Here is a 27,433-nt window from a genome sequence, read left to right as displayed (position 1 = left end):
ATACCCATTGTACAAAAATGTCTGCATTTTGGCACACTTCCACTTAAATAAACATAAAAAATGTTTTGGCAGTTATTTTCCTCTACAGTTTTTGAAAAGAATACAACTGAAATACTTTTATCTAAGCTCTTTGTGATGCACCTGTTTTAGAACTCTTTTCTAAATAACAAGTCCTGCTTAAGCTAAATTTTGTAGAGAAATGTGTTCCACACAAGCACACACATTAAAAATACACTGAAATTTTAAACTTCAATTTTTTATTCTTATTTTAAAAACACAATGTCTAATTACACTAAACCTGTAACTTCTTACTGATCTATAGTGTTTGGCCAGTTGATTTTGACAGTCAGTGCATACAGACGGTAGCTGAAGTGTGAGTCTTAGATTTAAAAAATAATAATAATGAATAAAATAAAATAAAAACAAAAATAAAACAGAATAACAGTTCCAAAGTTTTTAAAAGGAAAAAACAAACAAACAAACAAAACCATTTCAGGCAAGTTTTTGCCTGTAAGAATGTAGTTCTAAACATAATTTTTGTACATTGTCAAATCAATACAATCCCAATATTGTATAGTTACCAAATTTAGTTTGGACAGTCTTTTAAGTGCTCAACCATACACCATGCACACAGAGCAAATTTACATTTATTTAATAAATCATTATCCATTATAAATTTCAAAAAAAGTCAATTTCAATGTCTAAGAGACAGTCCTGGCTTTCAAGAGCAATTTCATACCTTGGAAGCACAACATGTAAGCACATAGAGAAATTCTACTTTAGACATTTAATATTTGTCCTTCTTAAATCATTACAAAAGTAAGTTCATGCAAAAAAAAATTCCATTGCTCTGTTTTGTCTAAGCAAAATTATTTTTTAAATGTGACACGTCTCGTCATTAGACTAATTCTGTTCCACTGGAGTCTATGTAATCCAATATGCATATTGTAAATTCTTATTAAAAAGTGAAAAAAAGATTTTGTTTTGACTAAATATCTACAACCTACAAAATGTGAATGAATGCAACTAGGATATTAATTCTATAATTTTAAAATTTGCTCTGATTTTACTATCATGTCCCTGGTTGATTGGATTAAGCTAGTGAAAGATTAAATTTAATTAACCATGTAAGAATTTTGTGGATATTAAGATAGGCATAATTTTTGTTACATGAATTCTCATACAAACATCAAATTCATATTTATCTTTATATAATGTGTAATTCATTAAATATCATTAATTTCATTGGTCAGTATACTTATTCAATCAGATTTAGAGTCAATTCTTCAATTTCATATCATTAAATTCTTATCAGTAATAAGTTATTTGAATATAAGACAAACAGGTAGCCACTACTAGTTATTACTTATTTTTACCTAGGCAATCAAATTTGGGTAATCAAATTGCCATTGGTGAGTTATTAGAAAATATCTTAAAAGACATTGCTGATTCTATAATGAGAGGATTCACTATAGAATTTCTCACTTAAACTCTTCAGGAGGACACAACAGGAATAAACTTTAAGTTTAGCCCAGGAGCAGAGGTAGGTGTTATGGTATAGATAGGTGACCCTGAAAAATGGCAATCAAAATAATAATCTCACAAAAAACTTCCAACAGTTAAATAATTTTTTAAAATCTAACGAATTAACTAATTTCAACAGATTAAATATATATTTGTACATATATATAACACAAATTTGTGTGTTGATAAACATATAAGTATTAATTATATATGTTTGTTGCACTACTTCACATATTTATGTATAGACAAACATAAAATATATTTGTTATGCATGTAGTATATGTGCTTATATACCCAACTTACATACAAAGGGTGTACAGTGTCCAGCCCACAGTAAACCTTCAATATATTCAGCTATCAATCATTACCATAAACCACCTGCTGAAACCAAACGCTTATCCCTCTCATGCTTTCAATCTGATGCTCTATTTTGTTTCTTTCCACCAATAACCACTCTACTCTGTAGCTTCTCCTCCCATACAGAAACAGATTTTTTGGTTTTGCAGATTCTCCCTCTACCCACCCCTCCCATGTTGGTGTTCTTTGGGACCCACATATTTTTTCTTACATGGCACATGGACCATAGGACAATCCTGAAATAACAAGACTTACAAATCTATATTGTCAGCCCTGACCACTCCACAATTCCTTGTACTTTGAGATGCATGCTTTTGGCTGTCTCAGGTCCATTTAAGAATGATTTGTAGGGCCCTCCAATTCACTGGAATATACCTGAATTATTCAGTTTATGTTTTTATTGTCTACCATGCTACAAGTCTAGAAATTTGTTCCTAGCTCCTTGCTGTTTATCTCTTTTTCATATCCACTGGTTAATCTCTGCTAGAATAGATATCTGATCCACTCATTCAAGGATGATGTTTTTGCTTTAAAAGGCTCAGAAATTCTTTAGTGTTTTTTTTTTTTTTTTTCTTTTTTTGTGTGTGTGTAACTTTCAAAATACCTATAATGGCTATCTTTTAGTTCTGCGATCAGGAGAACAGCTTGTGGTAGCTAGTTCTACCATGACAAAATACCATTGGCTAGGTATTTTAAACATCAGGAATTAATTTTCTCCTAGTTTTTACTCATTCAGTTTCTGTGGTGAGGATATTCTTCCTGGCTTGTACACTCTATCTCATGGCATGGCCTCATATGGCTCTTCTCTATGCAGGTGGGGAGAGAAAGAGAGAGAGAGGGAGGGAGGAAGAGAGGGAGAGAGAAACACTCTTGTGTCTCTTCTTATGATGACATTAATCCCATCAGATCAGAGTCCCACCCTTATGACCTCATTTAACTTAATTGCTTCTTTAGAGTTTCCTATCTTCAAATACAGTCAAACTGGGAATTAGGACTTCAACATATTGATTGGGGGTGGGCAAATATTCAGCCCTAAAAAGAATTTATTTTATAATGTCCTCTTGATTACAGTAGAAATTCAATATCCTTATTGTAATTCAGGAGCCATTTAAAATATGATCACAAATTGCATGATTATGTATTCTCCCTGAGCAGCAATTGGATCACATTTTGAATTTTAAAACTTGTATAACCTTCTAAATACTTTTCTTTCATTCTGAAAGTTTCTTATTTACATAGTCATCTTTTATTTAGGCTAGGCTGCAAACACCAGCAAAATTATTGCCACCTCCTGTTACACTTTCTCTGTCTTTCATGGAGTGGTGAGTTACACGCTCCCTAGTGCTCTCAAAGTGTTTATGTCAGAGCATTTTTCACATTGTATTATAAATATTGATTTAAAAAATACATCCATTTCCTTTCACAGTCCTTAGGAGTCCTTCAGGGCAGGGATCATATTTGTTCATTTTGTAGAAGAAAAGATGTATGAAATAAAATTCTAAAAAATGAAGGGATACATATGTATAATTTTAGAGAATGATTTCCATGATTTTAACATATTTCTGCAGAACCAAGAAATATATAACATTTACTATATTCAAAACATGATACTTAAAAATTTTAGCTCCAAGAGTGAAAAAACATTTTTGACATTTAAAAATTGCTACAAGAAACACTTTTGAGCATCTTATTTATGAACTCAGACAAAATTATGCTTTGACTACTGCAAATGTATGATTTTTCATCAGCATTTTTCTTGATAAAAAGTGGAAATAAATGGCTTCTGCTTTGTAAATTCATAATGAAGAAAAATGTCTTCACAGTTTTTAGCTTTTTGCTAATTTAGGTTGTTATCTCCAGGTTCCCCATCATACATTTCAGGTTCCAAAAGGACTATGCAAGATTCTCCACCTTTCACCTCTGATAACATTTCTGATCCCTTTTTCTCTCTTTCCAGCCTCAATGGTTTCTCATTTTCCCTCAAATATGCCAATATGTTCCTCCCACAAAACTTTGTTAAATAATGATAAAACATAACCTTGAGTATAAGAGTTTCTGTGAGTCATGTGAATCCTAGAAAATCATCAAACCCAGAGTGGTCCTTGACACACACCCATCATAAAAACAGAAAGGAAATCTTTGTGACCTTGAGTTAGTCAACATAATACCAAAAATAGAAGCCCTAAAGGGTAAAAGATAAACAAGCATAATTTGGATTTTATCAAAATTTAAAACCTTTTACTTCAAAAAAAGATTAAGAAAATGAAAAGGTCATAAAGAGAAAGAAAATATTTGCAAATTAAACATCCAGAATATATAAAGAATTTTTATAATTCAGTAGCATGTAACAAACAATATAGTTAAAGATGGACAAACAATTTGAGGGGACATTTTATAAATGAAGGCAAATAAATTGCTAATGAGCATAGGAAAAAGTGCTCAGCATCATTTGTGACTAGGGAGATGTAAATTAAAACCATAATGAGATAATACTGGCTATAATAAAAAAGACAACACTAAGCTTTAGTGAGGATGTTGTAAAATTGGGGTCCTCATACATTATTGGTGAAAATTTAAAGTGGCACATTATTTAATATCTCCAAACATAAAACAAACTGAGCATCCTTCAACTGGCATTGGGTAAAAAAAGGTGATATATCCATACAATAAAACATCATGTAGCGATAAAAAGGAAGAAAATACATGCTACGATGTGGATGAACTGCAAGAAAATTATGCTACCTGGAAAAAGCAAGATGCAACAGACTACATTTTGTATGATTCATTTTATACGAACCAACTCTGAAAGGCAAATTTATAGACAGAAAGAAGATGAGTGGTTTTCTGAGGCTGGGAAAGCAAGTGGGGATTGATGGCTAACTACTCCAGGCAATTCTCTGAGGTGGTAGAAATGGTCTTAAATTGATGCTGACTGCACAACTCCATCAATTTAGTAGAAACTATTAAATTGTATTCTTATGAAGAGTGACTTTGGTAGTATGTAAATTATACCTCAATAAAGCTGTAAGAAAAATTTAATGTGGGAAGACAGAAAAATGAATAATAAATTGCTTGTATGTAAGAAGGAGATCGGTGTTTTGGTAAATAAGGAAATAAAGAACAAGAATATGGAAGATAGGGAAAGGATAGTGGGAAAATTGCAGGATTTATAAATCCCATAGGAACATGAGTTGGCCAAGTCAATGTCTGAATACAGGACCCTTCCAGTTCAAGGAAAGCATGTGAGCAAAGCTTTCAGGCAAGAGAAGAGCCCCGAAGCTTGAGGGCAGGAAACCAGGGCAGCAGGAAGAAGAAAGGATAGGAGACAATAAGCTCAGGGAGACAATGTAGGGCTTTATTACTCACTGAAAGATTTTTATTTTGAGGGGAAACAAGTGGAGTCATTGGAGGGTGTTTAACAGAACATAATGCTAAAAAACTGTGAGTTTTTAGTTTTTTACTAAATTTTCAAATCAACACCAAAATGGTTACTAAAGTAAAACAGGGGTGAGGGATACTGTTGGCAATATGAAGCATAGTCAAAGATGCATCGGATCATTTCCTGAATACAAAGTGGTGAAGTTACTCTCCTATGAACAGGTGGTAGTATCATTACTCAAGTACTTTTCCTGACATTACATGATTCCAAATATGTGTGAAGTCTAATTTTTTAAATTGATAACAAGTTCAGTTCCATCCATGACAAATATAACATTGCTTAATCATATCAGTAGGAAAAGCTTAGGTTATGTTAAGATAATAAAGACCATCAAAATATCAGAGATTTAAAAATAAGGTATAGTTCTTATTCTACTTCATGTCCAATACAAGTGGGTAATGATAGAATCTCTGCTAAATAGAGTCACTAAGCAACCCAGGATGGTGAGGTTTCCATTTCAATGGAGTCTTTGAGGATGGAATATGTTAAATTATTTGCTGGTCTGTAAGGCATGTGCTTCAAAATGACACTCACTACTTTTGCTGTTATTATATTCTGGGGCATTTCATATGACCAAAAAGGGCTGGGAAATGCAATCCTACCATGTATTCAAGGTAGGAGAAAACAAATCATCGAATACTATTTTTTGATTTCTCAAATTTGTTCCTTAGTTATAAACTATTGTTTCAAAGAATTGAAGATGACATGATAGAACAAGTCAATTTATCTATACATATGTCATAAGTAATTACCCAGAACTTGAATCTAAGAGGGACTTATGGTGGAAATTATGTTATCTCCTAGCAAGAATCTAAAAACTGGCCTGCACATTTCAGAGAGTATAAGAGGTAAGAGAAGCAAAATGTTAAAACTTCATATTAATTTCTATAAGAAACAAGAAAATTAAACAATACCAGTATTTAATGTAAATATAATTTCTATAAGAAACGAGAAAATTAAACAATACCAGTATTTAATGTAAATATTTACCAATATTTAGTTTTTAAACTTACTAGTATTTACTGTTAAAAAGTCCTCAGTTATTGTTACATCAGAGTCATATTACTCGCGTAGTATACACTAGACTGAGACAGATTGGGAATCCCAAAACATGAGTCAAAAGAATAGTCCTCATTCATTCATTTTCTTTCAATATGCTTTCCTATAATAGAGTTAATGCATACCACGTTAAGAATTGCTATGCTCTTAATTTTCATGATACCAGCCCTCATGCAATAGACAAGCACTTCACAAGATACCTACAAAGCCAGTCAAGTACTGGAGATTGCAATGAGCCTATCAAGACGAAGATGGCAGAGAAGCACTTCTAGTAGAGGCGTGGTATCAGCTACATACAACCGCTGTCTAATGAAATGGCCAAATCAGATTTATGGAGGTTATTTCACATATAAGTTGATAGTCACAGATATTAATGATAGGTCTCCTGTACGTGTACATTATGACATATCTTTCATGGTTGCCATTCAAAACAAGTACTGAAATAATTAAATTAGAACCATTTGACTCATCATATTATATAGTGTTTAACCAACATTATTGGTAATAAAAATATTTAGTATACAAGTGTGCCATTTTTCCCACATCCATGCCAACACTTATTATTGCTTGCGTTCTTAATATTGGTATGGAGATTCCTCAGAAAACTTGGAATGGAACCACCATTTGACCCAGTTATCCCACTCCTCAGTTTATACCCAAAGGACTTAAAATTAGCATACCACAGTAATGCAGCCATATTAATGTTTGTAGCAGTTCAATTCACAATAGCTAGATTGTGGAACCAACCTAGATGCCCTTCAGCAGATGAATGAATAAAGAAACTGAGGTATATATACACAATGGAATATTATTCAGCCATAAAGAAGAATAAAATTATGGCATTTGCAGGTAAATGGGTGGAATTGGAGAATATCATGCTAAGTGAAATAAGCCAATCCCCAAAAAACCAAAGACCCTGAAAAGTGATGATGATACATAATGGGGGTAGGGGTGTGGAGGGTCAGAGAAGAATGAAGGAACTTTAGATTATATAGAGGGTAATGAGAGGGGGGAGGGGGCAGGGATATGAAATATGGTGGAATGAGATAGATATTACCCTATGTACATGTATGATTACACGAATGGTGTGATTCTACATTGTGTACAACCATAGAAACAAAAAGTTGTACCCCATTTGTGTACAGTGAATCCAAATGCAGTTTGTAAAAATAAAAAATAAAAAAAAAATTTAATAGTTACAATAATTTGATGCAATATTGCTTTCACTAAAAATATATTGTTAATGTTAAAATAAAGTTAGCAAGTTTTATAAGAAAAAGTTTTGCATTATGAATAAAAAATTAGAATTTAGAATTATTTAAAATATTATTGTTGTCTTTCATCTTAAGTACTGGGAATTAAACCTCAGGGCCCTCTACCACTGAGTTACATCCCCAGTCCTTTTTAGTTTTTATATGGAGATAGCGTCTTGCTAAGTTGCCCAGGCTGGCTTTGAAATTGTGATCCTCCTGCCCTAGCCTCCTAAGTCTCTGGAATTACGGGCATATGCCAGCACACCTGGATAATATATTCTTTAGAGTGAATGCAAATATTAATAGAGAAATACAATACATACATGAAAGATACATCCTCTTTTTCTCAAATTGATGAAATTTTTGATCAAATAAAGTCCTGATCTATTAAGTCATAGATGGAGCCTTCCAAATCATGGTAAGCTGCTTCTATGGCTAAAACTAGATTTTCAATTGTCTACTTGAAATTTCCACCTGGATAAATAATATTTATATTCAATGTGTCTAAAGCAGAACTTTTGCTATTTTAGCCAAACCTAACCTCCCTTGCTCTCTACCACTTTGTCAAATGCACAAGTATTTGCTCAGTGGTTTAATGTTCTTGTTTCCTCAAGCCCATATCACATCCATTAGCAGGTCTTAACATTTTTACATCTAAAGCACATCTTAACAGTTCATTTCTCTTAAACCTAAAGAAAGACACCATCACATCTCGTCTGGATTATTGTGAGGTTTCTGATGTGCCTACTTATTCCACATTTGCCCCACATCATCTGTTTTCCCCTAGGCACTTAATGATCCTCCTAAAAAGACACTGTCAATCTCTTGCCTCAAGCAGATTATTGGTATTCACTTCTTGTAATTCAAAATCTTTGAAATACTCTCACCATCTCAAACCTTCTCTCATTTTACTCTCCCTCCTGCTTCCTATATGCTGGAGGTATAGGATTATATTTTCTCTTCCTCAAACAGTCTAAGCTCTTTTGTGTCTCCAGATATTTGTTCTGTCTATTCACTCTGGAACTCTCATTTTCTAGATCTTTTCTTGACTGTTCCTTCTCCCTATTTAGGTCTCTGCTGCAAAATCTGCTCTTCACAGTGGCCTTCCCTTACCACCTTATCTTATAGCCCTAGCCATTTCCTCAGCCCTACTGTGTGCGATGTTATATATCACTAAAATCTTTGAGGCCTATAAGATTTGGGGGGTGGGGCATACCCATGTGTGTCTCTGGCCTTTGGTCCCATGTCCTTTCCTCTCAAATGCTCTGCTTCAATTCCTTTGGTTTCCTCCCTGTGTCTTAACTCCACAAAACAAGCTTTTAAGAAGTTTGTACTTGCTCAGTCCCCAGCAAGAATGTTCTTCTTCTAGATGTTTGCAAGCCTCATTTCCTGAGTTTATTCAGACCTCTGTTAAAGTTTCATATCACCAGCAATATCATAATCCAGAAGAGAGATTATGATGCCTTGATTTAGGTTTAAGAGAAATTAACTGTTCAAAATATGCTTCAGGAGTAAAAACATCAGCCCTGGTTCACGTACATGAGAGCACAGGAAAACTAAGGGATGAATCCTGGTTACCATATCCAACGATCTCCCCTCTACTTCATTTTATTCTCAATTATATACTTGAATACATTAAAATCTATCATTTGTTTTTCATTCATCCCATCTACTGGATTATCAGAACCAAGAGGGGAGGGTCTTTGTGTTTTTCCAAATTATAATTCTAACCCCTTGAATAATGCCTGATAATGTATCATGGAAATTTATGTAAACTATACCATGATGAAGCTTGCTTAATGTCCATATAAAAATACTTCTATGAGCATTCTTATAATAATCCTTATTTTTCCTTTCCTTTTAAACAATTTCTAGAGGTCAGATGTTTAAGCACATTCTACAGTTGATGCAGTTGTCCAATGGCTGCCTGGAAAGTCTATAAGTTTATACAGCCACCACCCCATGCCTCACCTCCTTTCTAACCATCTGAGCCTACATTGGCCTTTGTGAATCTTTTTTCTTACCTTTGACTTTTAAAAGATAAATATTGATTTATTAGTTCATAAACATTTTTTGTTAGTAGATTTGAAGATATTTTTATATTTTTATGGCACGGGAACTGCTTTTTACATTTTTTTTTTGATTCTTAAATTTTAGACCCACTTTTGTTAATGTTACATAGTAATTATAAAAAGATACTCACATTCTGTCTGCTGTATATGCTCTGATTATTTTTCTAGTTTATAGTTTGTCTTTTTCCATACATATTTTTTGGAGATTTTTGAAATAAGAAAATTTTTTATTTTGTGAATTTAATTTCATTTTTCAAGTTCATAGCTTAATAGTTTTTAAAGCTAATGTTATGATTTTTACAATTTTTTTCTATATTCAATTTATGTTCATGTATGAAGCAGTAGAAGAATTCAAATTAGCTCTGTTTTATTTTTTAGAAATGGTTCATCAAGTTTTTCTTCTCACATATGAACATCTAGGTAATAATACTAGTAATGATTTACTGCAATATTAATGTGGGCCAATCATTTTGTTAAATAGTTATTGCACAATAGCTCAATTAATCTTTACATCAACCTTCAGGGTTACAATAAAGCCCACTTAATGAGAGCAAAACAAAGGCTAAATGTTTTAAATTGGCTATAGAATCATTTCTCATTTGCAATTTTCTTAGGAAACAGAGTTCTGAGTTTATAACCTGTAGTTCTATGCTTGACATCAGTAGGACAAACTTACCTTCCTAAAATAATGAGTGTTTGGGCAACATGTTAATGAGAATAACATGTGGTTGTCAATTGGGACTATTCTATCCAGTACCTCACAACCTCACATTACTTAATGTCAGTTATTTTCAGTTTCCCTCAGACCTCAAAGCAGGACATGTTTCTTAATGTAAAGTAAAGAAAACCTCATTCAATTCCAAAGAAACACTATAATTCATTCTATTATTCACCAACAAATACAATGAAATTATTATCATCATCATCCTTATCATCATTGTCATTATTATTATTGGTACTGGGGGTTGAACTCAGGAGTGCTTTATCACTGAGCTACATCCCCAATCCTTTTTATGTTTATTTTAAGACAAGGTCTCAATAAGCTGGTGAGGCTGGTCTCAAAGTCGACATCTTTCTGCTTCAGCCTCTGAATTACAGGTGTGTGCCATCACCACATCTGGTCAATAAAATTATTAATGAAAAGAAAAAAGATAGCTAAATAAAAATTCATGTGCTATATCAATAAATACAATAGAAGTCATAGAATTTAAAAGAAAATAAATTGTAATTAAAGCTGAGTAAGATTGGAAATTCTATATGACAAAAGGTAGGGGAAACAGTCAATAAAAGTATTTAGAAAAAGTTAATTTTAAATATGTTTATCAAGAAGCAAAAATATGCCTTAAAAATGAATATTGATTCAACAGAAAAGGGGCAAGAGAGCAAATAGAGAAGAAAAAATACTGAAGATTAGATTAGAAATCAATATAAGAAGCAAAACAATGGAGAATATGAGCAAAATCACATTCTGGTTTCTCTTCAAAAATTCCATGTTTGATAATTTTTACAAGAGAATTCTACCAAATGTTAGGGAAGAACTTAAAATCAATTTTTAGATAATTACCTCAGAACATAGAAAACAAATTCTATGTAGCTCATTTTTAGAAAGCTAGTGTTATCTTAAAACTAAAACAGAAAAAATCCATTAGCTCACTTTAATCATGATTAAATGCAAAAATTCTGAGTATGATAACAAATATCTATATTATATTTCAGGAATGCATACGTGATAGTAAAGAATTATTCAACACTTGAAAATAAAACTTGCAAAGTAATTCATATGAACAGACTAAGGAAAGTAAATCACATTATTATCTTAATGATGAAATAGCATTGATTAGGTTCAATACCTATTTATTTTGAAAACACCTAGAAAGTGAAGAAAAGAAACTCCTTTATTTAATAAAAAGTTAAATTTGAAATCTTAAAGCATTATACATCATAAAGGAATCTGGATGATTTTTTTATGATTAAGGCTTTTACAGTAATTCCCACTATTGCTTAGCATAGTGCTAGAGGGCCTGGCCCACACTGCTAAGTTAAGAAAAAGCAAGCTAAAACGGCAGGAACTGAACAACTCTGAATGATATCTAAAGATATCAATATTTAGTTAGGAAATTCAACAAAATAAAAAAGATAAACTATTAGAAATCACAAGATGTGAATTTACTATTGCTGATAATATTTCATCACATTTCTCTACCTCAATGAAAATCAGTAAGAAAAGAAATATGATATGAGGTCAACACAGTAATATTAATACACATATGTATGTGTGTGCATTCTAGGTACTAGCCTAAGACACACAAGATCTCTATAGAAAAAGGGGGTGGGGACATTTCATGAAATTAGAAGAGAGACCAGTAGAGGAAGAAGATCAGGGAGAGGGAAGAGGGGGAAGGAAAGAGAAGATCCTGGGGAATGAGACTGACCAAATTATGTTATATGCCTGTACAAATATGTTGCAATGAACCCCACTATTACTTCTAATTATAATGCACCAATAAAAAATTAAATGGAAAGAATGAAAAATAAAAAAGATCCCTATGGAGACATTTTCCTAACTTTCATAAGTGTTCTGGATGTTTTATTTTGTTTTTTAAATGAAAAAAAAGACACTATGCCCTGGATGGGAAAAACTACTATTAAAAAAACTGAAATTATAATTTAAAACATTTCTACATTAGAAATCCCTGTTCAAAAACGACTTTGTAGGAAATTCTACTAAATATTGAAATAAGAAATAACACCAAACTTTTACAAAATCTTTGAAGGAGTCGAAGAAGACTCTACCCAAGAAATTCTACAAGTTCAACATAACTTGGTTTGATATGAGAGCCTGGCTAGGACACTATCAGTAAAAAATTTCAGCCAATTTCATTCCCTAAAAGAGATACAAAATTCCTTTTTAAAAAAATAGCAAAACAAATTTAAATTTGGCAATATGTGACTGATTTGGTTTTGCTCCGGAAGTAAAGACTTTCTTAACATAAACAAAAATTCAACATAGGACTGGGTAGAGCACTTTTACCTAGCATGTGCAAGTTTCTGGGTTCAGGCCCCATTACAAAAAAAAAAAAAAAAAAAATCAACATACAAGAATGAAATCATATAGTTATCATAAAAGATAAAGCATATTCGGTAAACACATTCATGATTTTTATTTTGGAAAATCTTTTCAAAAACAGAAACTTCTTTAATCTAAAATGAACATACTTAGCGCTCAATTGCTGACACTTTCTGTGGTTGTGAATGAGGCAAGGAGGTCTTTTATTCCTAAACCTATTTTCTATTATACTGGAAGCAGTGGCCAGTGTTTCAGTTCAAGGGGAAAAAAAACATAATTCATCGGAAAGAGAAAGAAAACCTATCCATATTCATAGAAAACATGAATATACTTTTAAAAAAATCAAAGATAACAATCTAAAGATATACTCTTAAAGTTCAACAAATGCAACAAAGAGAAAATGAAAATGTAGAAAGATACTACTCATAATGGCATAAAAAAAATCAAGAAACTAAAAATAACTCTGAAAAAAATTTCGAGTTCTCCATAAAAAAATTATGGAACATTATTGACAGTGTAAAAGGAGACTTATGTTACTGGGGAGCTATACCCAGTTCATGGATCAGAAGACTTAATTTAAAATGATGTTAATTTTCTCCAAATCAATGCACTGCTAATCAGAATTCTGGGAGGACTTTTGTGAAAGTTGATAAGTTAATGCTAAAATGTATATGAAAATTCAAAGAGACAAACTTGAAAGAGAATAATAAGCTAGAGAGCTTATTCTACAGTAGTAGTTCTCAAATTTGGCTGTATTATCAGGGAGATTTTTAGAAACCTGATGGTGACACCTTATCTTTTTCATAATTAAATTCTTAGATCTAAAGGAAAAACCCAGTCATCAACATTTTTAAAACATCTCAGGTGTTTCAAATATGCAATCAAGTTTGAGAATGAAGGTGGCATATTATTTTTTATAATATAAACTAAATTTTATATTGTTGCAAATCTGCATTAATTTAGAGTAAAGTTGGTGTAAAGATAGCAGTTAAATGAATGGAACAGCATAGAAGTTCTCAAAAGAGACTCAGGCATGTACATAGACTGTACAAACATAGGAATGCATTAGAAAAATAATAGTTTTTCAATGTCACTGTACCAATTGGCTGTATAGAAGAAAAAAGTAAATCTTGGCCTCAACTTTAAGCCATATGCAAAAATCAATTTCAGGTAAATCACAGATTTGAAAGTATAAATATAATTTCTTGAAGATAACAGAATAATTTAAAAACTTAAGATACAGAAAAAGTTTCCTCAACAACACATGAAAAGGCATATAGTTATAAATTGATCACACTAAATCTAAAATTAAAAACATACATCCATTAAAAGTTACCATTAAGGAAAATGAAATGTTAAGCTACACACTGACAGGGGATATTTGCCACACAGACAATTGACAAAAGACTCAGTTTTAAATGTATTCCATAAAATCAGTAATAAAAATTTATAAAATCTAATAGAAATGAGCAAGAGATATGAATGATGACTTAAAGAGAATGTTCAAATAGCTGAAAAGCACATGAAAAAGTGTTAATCTCACTAGTCAAAAGGGAGATATAAACTAAAACCATGAGCTACCACCATATTAGGAGAGTATCTAAAATTTAGAAGACTAGTAATATCAAGTGTTATCAACATATGGTTAAATTGGAAATCCCATAGACTGTAGGGAATGCAAATTGGAACTGCTTAGAAGACTTTTCATTACCTACCATGTCTGAATATGCACATATCACATGACAGAGCAAAACATCTTATTTTTATACCCAACTGATGCATATACATGTAAACATGAACTTAACAAGAATGCTCATGACAATGTTACTGGTAACAACTTCAAATTGGAAATAACTCAAATTCCCATTAACAATAGAATGATAAATACATTGTGGTTTATTCATCCAAGAGAATATAATATACTCTAAAAATGAATGAACTATATAGAAAAACATAAGTTAGTTTCTAAAACATAATGTTAAACATGTGTCAACAAGAAAAGAACACATACCATAATTCTTTCTTCTTGTAAAGTTCATAAATGGACAAAAGTCACCATAGTGGTTAATTTGGGTGAAGATGATGGATAACAACTGAAAAGGGGCAGGCACAAGATAATTGTAATTTTCTCTTTCTAGACCACGGTAATAATTACATAAATGTGTTTACATTGTGAAAACTTCATCTTAATTGAATTACAACATGGTAGTGAAATAATAAAGTTTAAGATGGTCTGAGAACATGTTTCTTTTGCAAAGCAATATAAAAATGCCACTTCTTCCCAAGTTAGTATATTGAATTAGTACTTCCAATAAAAATCCCAGTTGGATGTCTTATGGAATCAATTGATTTTTTTAAATATATTTGCAAAGTCTATGAGAACTTAGAAAAAGGGAATGAAAACCAGTGGTCTGTACATTGACTACACATTAACATATTTCAGAGCCATTTTTACAAAAGTAGTGTGATCATTGGCACAATTAAGGAAATAATAAACTAAAGGAATAGAAAACATATGACAGAGACATACTGATTCATATGTGAGCACATAGTATGATTCAAAGGTGGCAATGCAAATCAATAGTGAAAAGATAGCCCATTATAGTATAAAAAGATAAGACTATTGTATAAAGAAAATTGAAATTGGATCCTTCTGTACCTCATGGCAAAATACTCTCCAAATGGACTAAAATTCAAATGTAAAATATAAAACTGTAAAGTTGGCATAAAATACTAAAAGAGCACATCTTTCCTAGACATGAAGAACTTCTTAAAGCCTTAAAAACAAACTATGAGACAAATGATTTGGGGTTGGCTTAGAAATTAAGTCCAAGTATGATACACTTGACAAAAGATGGTTTGGTTCCAAATAATCAATCTACAAATGAATTAAACAAAACCATATAATGAGCTGTACCAATTCATTATTTTACAAGGGTGTGGAGTGTGTGTGTGCGCGTGTGTGTGTGTGTGTGTGTGTGTGTGCGCGTGTACATACAAGCTAGAGCTGACGTGTCCATCTCTATTTTATGACACCTAACATATTCCTTGACTGTAATGGGTGTACATCATGATAAACCCATTGTAATTTGAAAATATCATAAGTTTAAAATCCATTTAATACACTTCACTTACTGAGCTTTATAGCTTAGGCTAGCCTACCTTAAACATCTACCCGAAAGCCTACTTTAAATAAAACACTTAATATTTCATGCAATTTGTTGAATACTGTACTGAAATTGAAAAACAAAATGGTTGTATGAGTATACTTTTAGACCATCATAAAGTTGAAAAATTGTTTCCTTTCTAAGTCAGAGACTATGAATGGAAAAGACTTACCTACCATCAGTTCTTTAAATGATTTCCCAATGGTTTGACTGGGATCTGATTCTACTATTTCTTCAATTCTGTCATTTTTTTCCAAAGTCTTTCTTTCCTTTTGTTTATTTTTTGGGTCCTAGGGACAGGACCTAGGGCCTCATGCACACCAGACAAGTGCTCCATCACTAAGCTATAACCTCAGCCCCAATTCTACCCTTCTTGTGAGCAAACTTACATATTTACCTAGAAAAGTAGTTCTTGTATCTTGCATATGTTCAAGCTAAGCACTTAAAGATTCCAGGTTATGTATGAGAATTTTTAATTATCCTCTTACCTGTAGTAAGTTATACCAAACTTACTGTAATAAGTTATACCAAAATTCACCAACTTATTTTTCAATCATTTTAATTGAACTACGACTTTTCAATTTTTTAAAAAAAATTGTGATGAATACTCATCCTTTCTTGTTTTATTTATATTGACCTCAAACTCACAATCCTTCTGCTTCAGTTTCCAAGTAGCTGGGAAAATAGGTATACAGCACTGCACCCAGCAATGGACATCAATTTTTATACCTTCAAATAGAAATTGCCATTATTTAAGAAATTAGGAGTCAGCTGCAACTAAAAGAGTGAGAGAAGCATTGATGAAACAAACATTTAGAAGTAGTAAGAGCTTGGGGAACATTTCTTTGTAAACATGTGCTTTTGAAATGTGTTTTTGTTTTTTCATTGGCATTTGTTTTATATTCTAGAAACAAACATCAATAACTAATAATTATTATTATTTAAAAAATTAATATTTTTTTTATTCTTGATTACAACCAATTTCAAAGAATAGGCAGAAATGATTTACCATTCATGGCGAACTATTGAATGCCTAAAAAAATCCCAAGAAGCTTCACCTAATTCCTTATCCTTGTCCACCCCAATGACCTACCTCCTAGGTTCTTCCTTCTTTGGTGCTTTTGGGTCTTGACCATGCATCTGTTAATTAACTGATTTTCTTTTTTGTGATCACCATTCCTTTACAGAGCACATATATTCTTTATAAAAATTTCCCCCATCAATTCCCAAGAGTATGGACTTTTGAAGCACTTACTAGCTAGAGAACTAGAGAATTCTTACCTTCAAAATAGATGCCTGATTGGATTTCTAGGACCCTGGGAAGGGTCCTCAGGTCAAGGGAGTGGACAAATTCTTCCAATGATAATGCCATTGCTCTGGCTTGAGTTGCGTGTAGACCTGGTCCTTACAAAAACTTGTGGCTTCTGTGTGTTACTTGTCTGCAGCTACTGTGGTTCATAATTCCTCCCTCAGGCAGGCAGGATGTCACACTGGAACTAACCAGGGTGGAGCAACTCTATGTGGGGAGGTACTTGACTGCAGTTGCTGTCCTTGCTTATAATCCATCCATGGTCAGGCAGACAGAATGCCACACTGGAGCCAAACCAGGGTGGAGTGGCTCTATTTGGGGAGCACAATAAGAAAGGTGAGAGGAAGCAGGAGACAAAACGTTTTACAGTTCTTTTTGTTCTCCTTGTGGCTTCATTTCCTTCTGACACAAGTAGAACAGGATGGGGTGTGGGGTGATTGTGTCTGAATAGACTGCCAAAAATATGAGAATTGGCAAGTAGCTCACTCTGTCTTTGATGGCCCAGGTGTGCATCTACAGTCACGGCAAGATTTTGGGGTCAGAGTTGATGGTGGCTTGTCCACTAGGAAAGATCAGAAATGTACAACTAAAGTCTAATCTTAAAAACGACACCACGTTAATTCATTATGTCTCCAGTTCATTTCAAAAGTTTGGCTTTGTGCCTTATTTGCATACTCTCAGTGCTTTTGTATGAAGTTTGGTTGCAAAAGTGCTTTGTGTCAGCTCATTTTAGAAATCTGATACTCTGGAGAGAGTATCGAAACCACTTTTTATTCTTCCACATTAAAAATTTTGCTGAATCTTAAAAGAGGGTGGGGGAGGAATACAATATGTAAAGTGATACAGTAATTAATATAGTAAAACAAGATGAATTTTCTAATCTCCACACTGTAGTGGAAAGTATTTAGATCAGGTGCTAGGAAACCTGGGTTTCCTAGGCTTAGCTCTGCTTTTGATTTACAGGTAGAATCCAGGGTGTCTTCTCCCATCCTTATTTGACTCATTTTTTAAATGTAAAAAAATAAAAATAAAAAAAAAAAAGCAGAAGGAATAAAATAAATTGTATAATTTCTTCTGAGACCAAAATTCTACAATTTTAATCGTGGTCCAAATTTGGAGCTGAAAATGCTCACAGTCAAAGCAAACATGGGAAGCTTCATGAAAACTAATCTTTTAAAAAATCTTCTCCTCGCTATTCTCTTGTATTTAACTCAAACAGTATTTTTATAGCCAGAGTATACATTTCAAAATAATACTTTTTAAACATTTTAAAGTAAATAAAAAGATTGGTTGATAGAGACACATTTGAAAGATACCAGGATGCTACACATTCTCCTTATAAACTGGCCTCTTGGCTCCCTACTACTGGCAAGCTCTTTTGGCTTTTGACTGCTGGGTTCATAGCAAAGACAGAGACGGTTCTGGTCATTCCTGTCCTATCGTGTGCTTCATGAAAGACCTACGAAGAAAAATACTGCCTGATTTTGTTATAGAACTTACCAATTTCTTGTTTTCATAATCATATTTGACACTTAAAATAATTCGCCCATCTTTACTTCTTTCTTTGCAAAACTGGAATTTATGGTGGGTTACCTCAACTGGTTTTTCATCAGTAGCTTCAACTTCCTCGCTTGAAATGTTTTTACCCACAAATCTGCAAACTTGATCAATCTATCGTCTTCCTTTTCCCCCTCAACCAGCTACATTGTTTACAGCCTAACGGTATGCTTCACATGGTTGAATATTGGGAAGAGGCTGCTATGGACTGTTTCTTAAAAATTGTGCATTCATTATAATGTGTGCCATAAAGCAATTTTTTATGTCTAAATCTAAGCTGGACTTAATTTAAAGAAATTCCCATATCAGCTTTTTATAATTCTAGCTAAACCTAGTATGATTTCATAATATCAACGCTCTTTTGCAATTACTATTATACCCCTACTTCTGTTCTTTTGACAGGTGACCTTCCTTCTGTTACAATCTGCTTCTGTTCTATTCCCAATCTTTAGCTAATGATACTACAGTCCCTCAGTGTCCCAAGTCAGAAGGTTTAGAGTCCTGTGAGATGCCACATTTTCTCCAGTCTCCAAATCCTTGGAGCCCCAGGGATGCCACCACTCAATACCATTCCCTCCATCCTTGCTCCCAACTCCACATTTCTACCACTTTAGTCCAGATTGAAATTGCTTCTGTCACTACAGGCAAAGTGTGAAGAGCCACAATAAAGTTGACAATATTGAGCAGAGTCTTGAACTACCAGGTAGTAAAACGAATTATTAAAGTTTAATCATTAAAACAGCAGATTGCAGGTAACAATAGGTTAATGAGCATACAGAAAACAGATTATATATAATAATTTACTTATGTAATATGTGGAAAATTGGAATTCCCAAGCAGTAAGTAGGAAAGAAAGTTTTACTTGGCAAATGATTGTTAAATAATTTTTTTAAAAATTCCATAACATGCCATGAAAAAATAAATTTAGATACATTTCAAGTCAACTTTAAATGAAAATAAGGCAAAGGGGAAAAAATAGAAAAGTGCCTGGAAGAGGGTAAAACAAAAACATTTTAAAGCATTAATTAAAGTGTAAAAGAAAAATATTAATAGATTTGACAACAAATCTTTGGAATACTACACATCAAAAAGTAGTTTTAATAAAACAGGGAGAAAACACACTTCAAATGAAGAATGAATGTCCTGTCTGTATACAGCATACTGATTAATCAGTGCTCAAAAGATATTCAAGGATTTCTGCTTCTGGATCTGAGTTTGTATCTGACCAACTCTATTACCAAAGGCAACAGAAAATCTGGATGATTTTTTTAGAAGTTCTCTGAAAAGCAGCAGAGCTGTCAGAAGCAGTTGGGACGCGAGAAACCTAGATCCGGGTGAGAGGGGAACACAATGAGAAATACCCAATATTCTGTACTTCTCCCTTGAATATGTGGATTAGTAATTGGCAGCCTTCTAAGAGGCTGAGAAGTAAAGCAAAAACTGGTGGTTAAGAAGGAACCAAGGTGTAGCAAAATTTTAGCAGTTTCCAATAGTTAGAGAGAACAAATATTGGAATTTGGGACTAGCAAAGCATCTAGGAAAACTGAGAGAAATGTTTTTGTTCAGCCCCACATTTCGCCTTCAGGATTTTGCCTGCTCAAAAGCAGCACAATGTTGACTGTATGAGGCACAAATTAGAAAGCAATTGGTAAGAAGCTGAGCAAGCCAGCGGCGCTTTCGACAGCATAGAGAACTGTGAAGACAGGGCCTGCCAAGGATGGGGGGAGGCCTGCAAATGCCAGCCTCTCGGTGGGGGCCTCTGAAGGCTGACAGACAAAAGCAAAAGTAAATGCTCTCGTGGAGGAAAAGCAGCCAGAATTTTGATAATTCTTTTTAAAACACATCTAGAATTCAATTTTTAAAAAATAATAATAAGGATGCCAGAAAAAAAAGAGAAAGAGAAAAAAAGAAAAATGAGAGGTCAGGGTATAGAACAAAACCATGGTGTGACTCCGCTCTTAGAATTATTAGTCAGGCAATTTAAAATAAACTTCCTGGGTCTGAGGGCATGTGCCTATAATTCCAGTTACTTAATAGGCTGAGGAAGGAGGATTACTTGAGTTGAGGACTTCAAGGCCAGTGGGCAACTTAACACCTATTTCAAAAACAAAATTAAATATAATAAAATAACCTTGATGAACATGTTCAAAACTAGAAGAAGAAAATTTTTTTTGAAGAGAATTGCTATCTATATAATAAATATCCAGTGAAAATTCTAGAGTTCAAAAACACACTAACTAAAATTAAGAATCCAATACTCTACATCCAGTAACAAACAGTACATACTGTAAAAGAAATGTTAAATAGGAAAAAAGAAAATATTCGCCTTCTACAGAGAGATTTGTTTTAAAGTAGGACATCAGAAAAGAACAGAGGGGACATTTCAGACATAGCGAATAGGTCTTATAATGGACACTGAGTTCTAATATGAGAAAGAGAGAGAAGCAATATTTCAAGAGAGAATGGTTAGAGATTTTCCAAAGTTGAAAACAATATAAAACAATTGTTATAGTTTGCATAAGAGGTGTCCCCCAAAAGCTCGTGTGTGAGACAATGCAAGAAGGTTTAGAGGAGAAATGATTGAGTTATGAGAACCTTAACCCAATCAGTGAATTAATCTTCTGATAGGGATTAACTGGGTGGTAACTAAAGCAGGTGGGGTATGGCTAGAGGAGATGGGTCCCTGGGAACATGCCTTTGGCATATACGTTTTTTATTTGGCAAGTGGAGTCCCTCTCTCTGCTTTCTGATCGTTAGGTAAGCTGCTTCCCTCCACAACACCCTTCTGAATGGAGCCTGCTGTCCATGGATTGGGACTTCTGAAACTGTGAGCCCTCACATAAACTTTCCCCTAAAATTGGTCATTAGCACGTCTTTTAGTTACAGCAGCAAAAAAGCTGATTAAAGCATCAATACTCAGAAGTTGCCAAGAACATCAGGGTAAATGCAAAGAAAAGTATACCAAGGAACATAATACTAAAACTTTTAAATGTTAAAGTTAAAAAAATTTTAATGCAATCTGAGGGGGAAAAAACATCATATTCATAGGATCAGAAATAACACTATAGCTACTTACTAACGAAACCTGGTAAAACCAGAATTCAGTGAAAAAATATCATCAAAATGCTGAAAGAAAAGTAACTATCAACTTAAAATTCTAGATGCAGAGAATAAAATCTACAAACACAAAGGAAGAACAAAGACATTTTCAGACTTATAAAATCTATGAAAATGTCTCATAAGTAAACCTACACTAAAAGAAAGACTAAAGGGTGTTCTTCAGGCAAAAGCAAAATCATCTCAGACAGAAAGTCAAAACTGCAGGAAGAAATGAAGAGGATAAAATCATATGTGGGCAAAGTGAATAAATATTAACTGTGCAGAATATTAATTGTCATGGCTTACAAAGTATAAAATGTGTGAACAATGTGAGTTTCATGCAATATATTGCAATACATATGGTAATGTAAAAGAAAAACTGACAAATGATGTTAAAATGTTCTAAGGTCAATCTTTTAGAGAAGGAGTAAAAGTAATCATTAGCATTGGACTCAAATAAGAATGCACATTGTAATTTCAAAAAAAAAAACACTAAAATTTAGTAAATGGAATGATAGATTATTTTTTTCTTGGTGCAAGAAAGGCAAAAAAAAAAAAAAAAAAAAAAAAAAAAAAAAAAAGAAGCAAGAAAAAAGGACCACAGACAACTAGCAAATAGTAAGATGGAAACCTAAATTCAAAATATATTCTTGGTTGAATTAACTTAAATCCACGTACAATTAAATTTGAAATAATAAGAAACTACTGTTGGCATATCTTCTTTTTAAAATATATCAATTAAAAAATACATATATGCATATATATACATATATACACTGTAATTATAAGTACACAGTAAGTCTAAAGAATGAGAAAAAACATAGCATGAAATGTCAATTAAAAGCATTTTAGGAAACTACACCAATATCAGATAAAGGCGAGAAGTATTACTAGAGACAAAAAGACCATTTACTAATGAAAAAGTGATCAATTTATGAAGAAAATTCATAGCATGAAATAACAGTTTCAAAATATCTAAAGAAAAATTAATCAAATCAAACAATGGAAAGTATGAAACATTTACACACTCACACAAAGCTGCCAGAACAAAAAAATATATAATTTATAAAACCCATCTTGCTGAGGATGCAGTATTTACTTACTCATATATTCTGCAAACTCATATATTCTATCTTAAAATCAATTTTATATGGTGATTTCAATTTACTCATAATCAGATACACACACAAATTTATTTAAATCTTTAATTGATGCATCAATTACTTTTGTGGCCACAAAAATAGAAAAAAAAGAAGAAGAAAAACATATCTAATATTATTCTAATAATCAATCATGCTTGGAAATTGTCAGTTGAAAAAAAACCCTACTCACACACTAGGCTTGCCCCTTGATAACTCTGGCTAAAGAACAGAGATGGACCTGTCCATCAAATGGTGTTGGAGTTACGGTTAGCGTCATCATTATCAATAATTTCTGCCATCAGAGAGCATTGGTGAAAAAAAAGGCAGAGAGAATAAAGAAAGGAAAAAAATGCACATTTTTTGCTAAACTCTGTAACTGCTTTCCTAAAAGTGAACAGAACTGGCTGAAAGTTAAAAATATTATCTGAGATCTTAATTTTAAAATCAAAGGATTAAAGCCAATATGTAATATCTGAACATGAGTAGTATTCCTTTGAATGAAGTATAAACCTTAGAGATCCTTTCAGTACTAAATCATTTCATTTTCTGAAACCTCTTGTTGTTTATTACTAAACAAGAAAATATTTGGCCTTCCCTAGAAAATAGGAATTACCCCCTGATTTTAGTTTAACTAAAATGTGGCATTTACTGGTTCAAGCCACTGAAAGGTTATACAGCAGTCTGAGTTACAGGATAAGCTGGTTCTAGGAAGACATTCTATTTCACTGAGGCAGTAAATCTAAGCTTGCTTTTACATAGGTTGTATTTCAGGAGATCTGTCTGTTAATGGTGATCCCTGGAAGTTTAAAAAATGTTTTCATAGATTCATAGGGCAATGAAAGGGACTATCATTTCCTAGTTGTACCAAGAAAAGTCCCAGAATAAACTATTGGATCCAACCTTGGATCACATAACCATTTCTCGGTCAGTCACTGTACATGAGGAAATAATATACCTTCATTTTCCAAGTCAAGGTTATGTGTTCTACTTTGAATTTTATTAGACAGTTGTCTCAGCTAAATCACAAAAATAGAGTTGGGACATGAGAGGGAGGTCTCAGAGGTAAATACCAAGATGTTACCAAAACATAACCAATCAGTCAAATGAGGTGATACAGACCTGTAATCGAGTAACTCTTGAGGCTGAGGCAGGAGAATCACAAGTTCAAGGCCAGCCTCAACAACTTGGTGAGATCCTGTCAAAATAACAAGGATTGGGAGTGAAGCTGTACGGTAGAGCACCCCTGGATTCTATCCCCAGTACCTCCCTCCAAAATGAATCAATGTTTGATAAGCAAAATCACAATATGCCTACTGTGTTCCCAGTATTATCAGTTGTTCCCTAATTTTGCTGTCCCTTCATCAGCATGCTCTTCTGTCTGCAACTGTATGTACATTCTTATTTTTAAAAAGACTTAGGAACTTTTTCACAATTTAGAAAGAAAAGGGCAACGTTCTACAAAACCCCTTCCTCCTCTGTGATTATACAAGGCATTGAGAATATAAATAAGTCCTCAGAGAGGTTACATTTTAGCAGACATTATGCACACAAGTTAAGAACCAATCCAGTGAATAAAACTCACTACAGTGAGAAAAGAGTACTTCAGGGAAACACACAAGAGGGACAGCTAACTCAGGAACATCAAGAATTAGGAACAGATTTCCACAGGAGGTTAAACTTAAAGGTAGAAAACAGTGAGGTAGATAGCCTGCTCACTTTGAGAAGACTTCACTCATATGAATGTACCTGTATAATATTTGCAAAGGGTTCTGCCTTTTGACAGCAGAAATGCAGGTTGAAAGGTGAGTCTTGGGAAGAGGAACCAGGAGAATGAATATTGGTGTTATGTGAATCTTGCCCTGACCTTTCCCTCGCTCTAGATCTCAGCTCTTCCATAAAATCATCATCGTTGATCAAATATAAATCCCCTTCTCAGCTGGAAGATTTTCTAATTTCTCTCTCCAATGGTGGAGGTTCTGTGATATAATTCCAATGCTTTCCCCTGACTTTTATACAGCATTTAAAAAAAGCTTAACCGAAATATGCCTGTAGAAAGGATATTCCCACTTCAACAGCTCTTTTCTCCTTTTCACACATATGTTATTTCTGAAAGAAAAATCAAGAGTGCCATTTGCATTTCTCTGTGATAACGTCATAGAACCTCAAACAGCTCACTCCTAAGCAGTATTAAAATAGATTTTAAAAATGTAGTTTTATATTGCAAATTAAACATTTGATAAGTTGCCAATGCCCTAAAAATCAAGTCTTTTATGCTTCAGACCTAAAAATAAAATATTAAGTACAAATTGTATTAGTAAAATATAATATTTAAATATATTTTAAATATAAATCATCTAGCTTGATAAATTCCACTTAGGATATGTATTTATCTAACCAAAGTCAGCATATTGAACAATAGACTATTCTCTTAACCTAAAAAATGTATACATGAAACTATTGATTACAGATTTTTTTTAGTTGAGGCCCTCAGACTGAGTCAGGCTAAAAGGTGCCAGATAACTAAAGCTCTGTGATATTAACAACATATTCAACTGCCTATGTCAAATTGACTTATAGGGAAAGTGATAGAGAAACAAAAAGAAGTGTACAAGCATAAAATTACTCCCCCCTCCCGCCCCCCAGCCCCACAACACACACACACAAGGGAAAGTAATGAATGGTGTACTTGGTCAGGATCCCTCCTTTCTAAAGTTTCAATAAGGAAAGAATCAACTTTACTCACTTGGCAGATCATCAATGCATAGCAGAGGACATTATATTTCCAAATGAATCCCTATTTTACCAACTAAGCACATGATGCACAATTCAACTAAAATATCTTCAAAGGGGAAAAGTCAGAGATCCAGTGACAGGGACTACTTACCCCCCAAATCCAATCTGTTGAGAAACTATCCCCTAAGAAAAGTCTTCAAGACAAGGATTGAAAGGGTAGAAACAGTACAGATTTATAAGTTCACTTCACATAAAAAGAATGACTTTAGATTTCATTACTTTCTAGTGTATCCAATTTCCTTTTTCTTTTCTCCTTTTTTTTTTCCGGTTTATATGAAATAGCTAAGAATAAATGAAGGAAAAGCCTGCTAGAGATGATTATTTTTCATGAAGATTTATAGTCACAGTTCAAATTACCTTCTCAGTGACTATGTTTTCCAATTAAACTCTAAGCATTGCATCAAGCCTCATCGTTTTGTGAGTTCATTGTTTTAGAAGATGTATTTATTTTATTCTTAGGAATTATGAATTTATCTTCCAGAGTTTTTGTCAGGGAAGAAAATTCTTGGTATAAACAGTAACAGTCACATTATGGGAATATTTTTTTTCTTATGGCATGTATTCAAAAGCAATTTTTTTCATCCATTTTCTGAAACATTATTTCCAGAATAAAATTCAATAGAACCAGGTATTAGGAAACCTGTTCCTGCTATCACCATGCTTCAGGGAAGATAATTAGAGGACTTCACATTTGAAATGGAATTTGTAAAGTATAACAGTCATCATTTTTTAAGATGTTTAACTAATTATTTAAATTTAGAGTAGGTTGTAGATTCATAGAAAACTATAAACATGGTACACAGTGTTCCTTTTATCTATACCCATTTCCTCTCTTTTAACTTCTGACATTATTATGGTGTATTTGTGATAATTTAGAAAATATAGAGGTATTAACCAAAGCCATACTTTACTGAAACTTATTTAGTTTTTGTAACATTCTTTTTTATTTTTCAACATCCCACTGAAGGCACCTCATTTCATCTAGTCAGTATGTCTCCCTAGGTTCCTCAAGGCTGACAATTTCTCTGACATTCCTTGTTTTTGAGGTCTTCAGCATCTGAGGCACAGTGGTCAGGTATTTTGTAGACTGTTCCCCAACGTGGGTTTATCTGATGGTTTTCTCATGGTTATGTCTTTGGGGAGGAAGACCACAGAGGTGAAGTGGTCTACCCGCTTCTACCAACGTGGCCCCACTGATGATAACCGGGCTTATCTGACTGCTATGGTAGGAATTTCACATGAGTGTGCCCTCAAGGGTTCATGTGCTGGAAGCTTGGACTCTGGTGTGGTGATATCAAAGGCGATGGAACCTTTGTGAAGTGTGAGGTCATTAGATTATTGGTGGCATTGCTCTCAGAAGGGATTAATTGCTGCCAGCCTCATGGAGTGAGTTAGCACTTGTGAGATCCAACTGTCATAGAAAGAGTGAGATGCTACCCTTCTGCTCTCTGGTTTCCCATCATATCATGTATTCTCTTCTGCATATGCTTCCTCCATTGTGATGCCATTTCTCATGAAGTCTTCACCTCTGCCAAGCAGAAGCCTGCACCAGGGATCTTGGATCTTCAGAACTCTGAGTTAAGTAAACCTCACTT

The 27,433-nt window shown here is 33.3% G+C and overlaps 1 protein-coding gene across 3 annotated transcripts in view; it reads right to left on the bottom strand.

Annotated features, from left to right (window-relative positions):
* Positions 1 to 17,556, bottom strand: part of THEMIS (thymocyte selection associated) — a 195,841-nt gene extending 178,285 nt beyond the window's left edge. For 2 of the 3 annotated variants that reach the window (XM_079148196.1, XM_079148195.1), the window contains exon 1: positions 17,220 to 17,556. In XM_079148196.1, coding sequence (XP_079004322.1) covers positions 17,220 to 17,310 — 91 coding nt within the window. In that variant the 5' untranslated portion in view covers positions 17,311 to 17,556. The remainder of the gene's footprint in view (positions 1 to 17,219) is intronic. The other variant, XM_079148197.1, reaches the window with a different exon arrangement.
* Between the last annotated feature and the right edge of the window lie 9,877 nt (positions 17,557 to 27,433).

The sequence above is a fragment of the Sciurus vulgaris genome (assembly GCF_902686455.1).
Source record: "Sciurus vulgaris genome assembly, chromosome: 7".
NCBI classification, from domain to species: Eukaryota; Metazoa; Chordata; class Mammalia; order Rodentia; family Sciuridae; genus Sciurus; species Sciurus vulgaris.
This window is presented reverse-complemented; position numbering and strand designations above follow the sequence as displayed.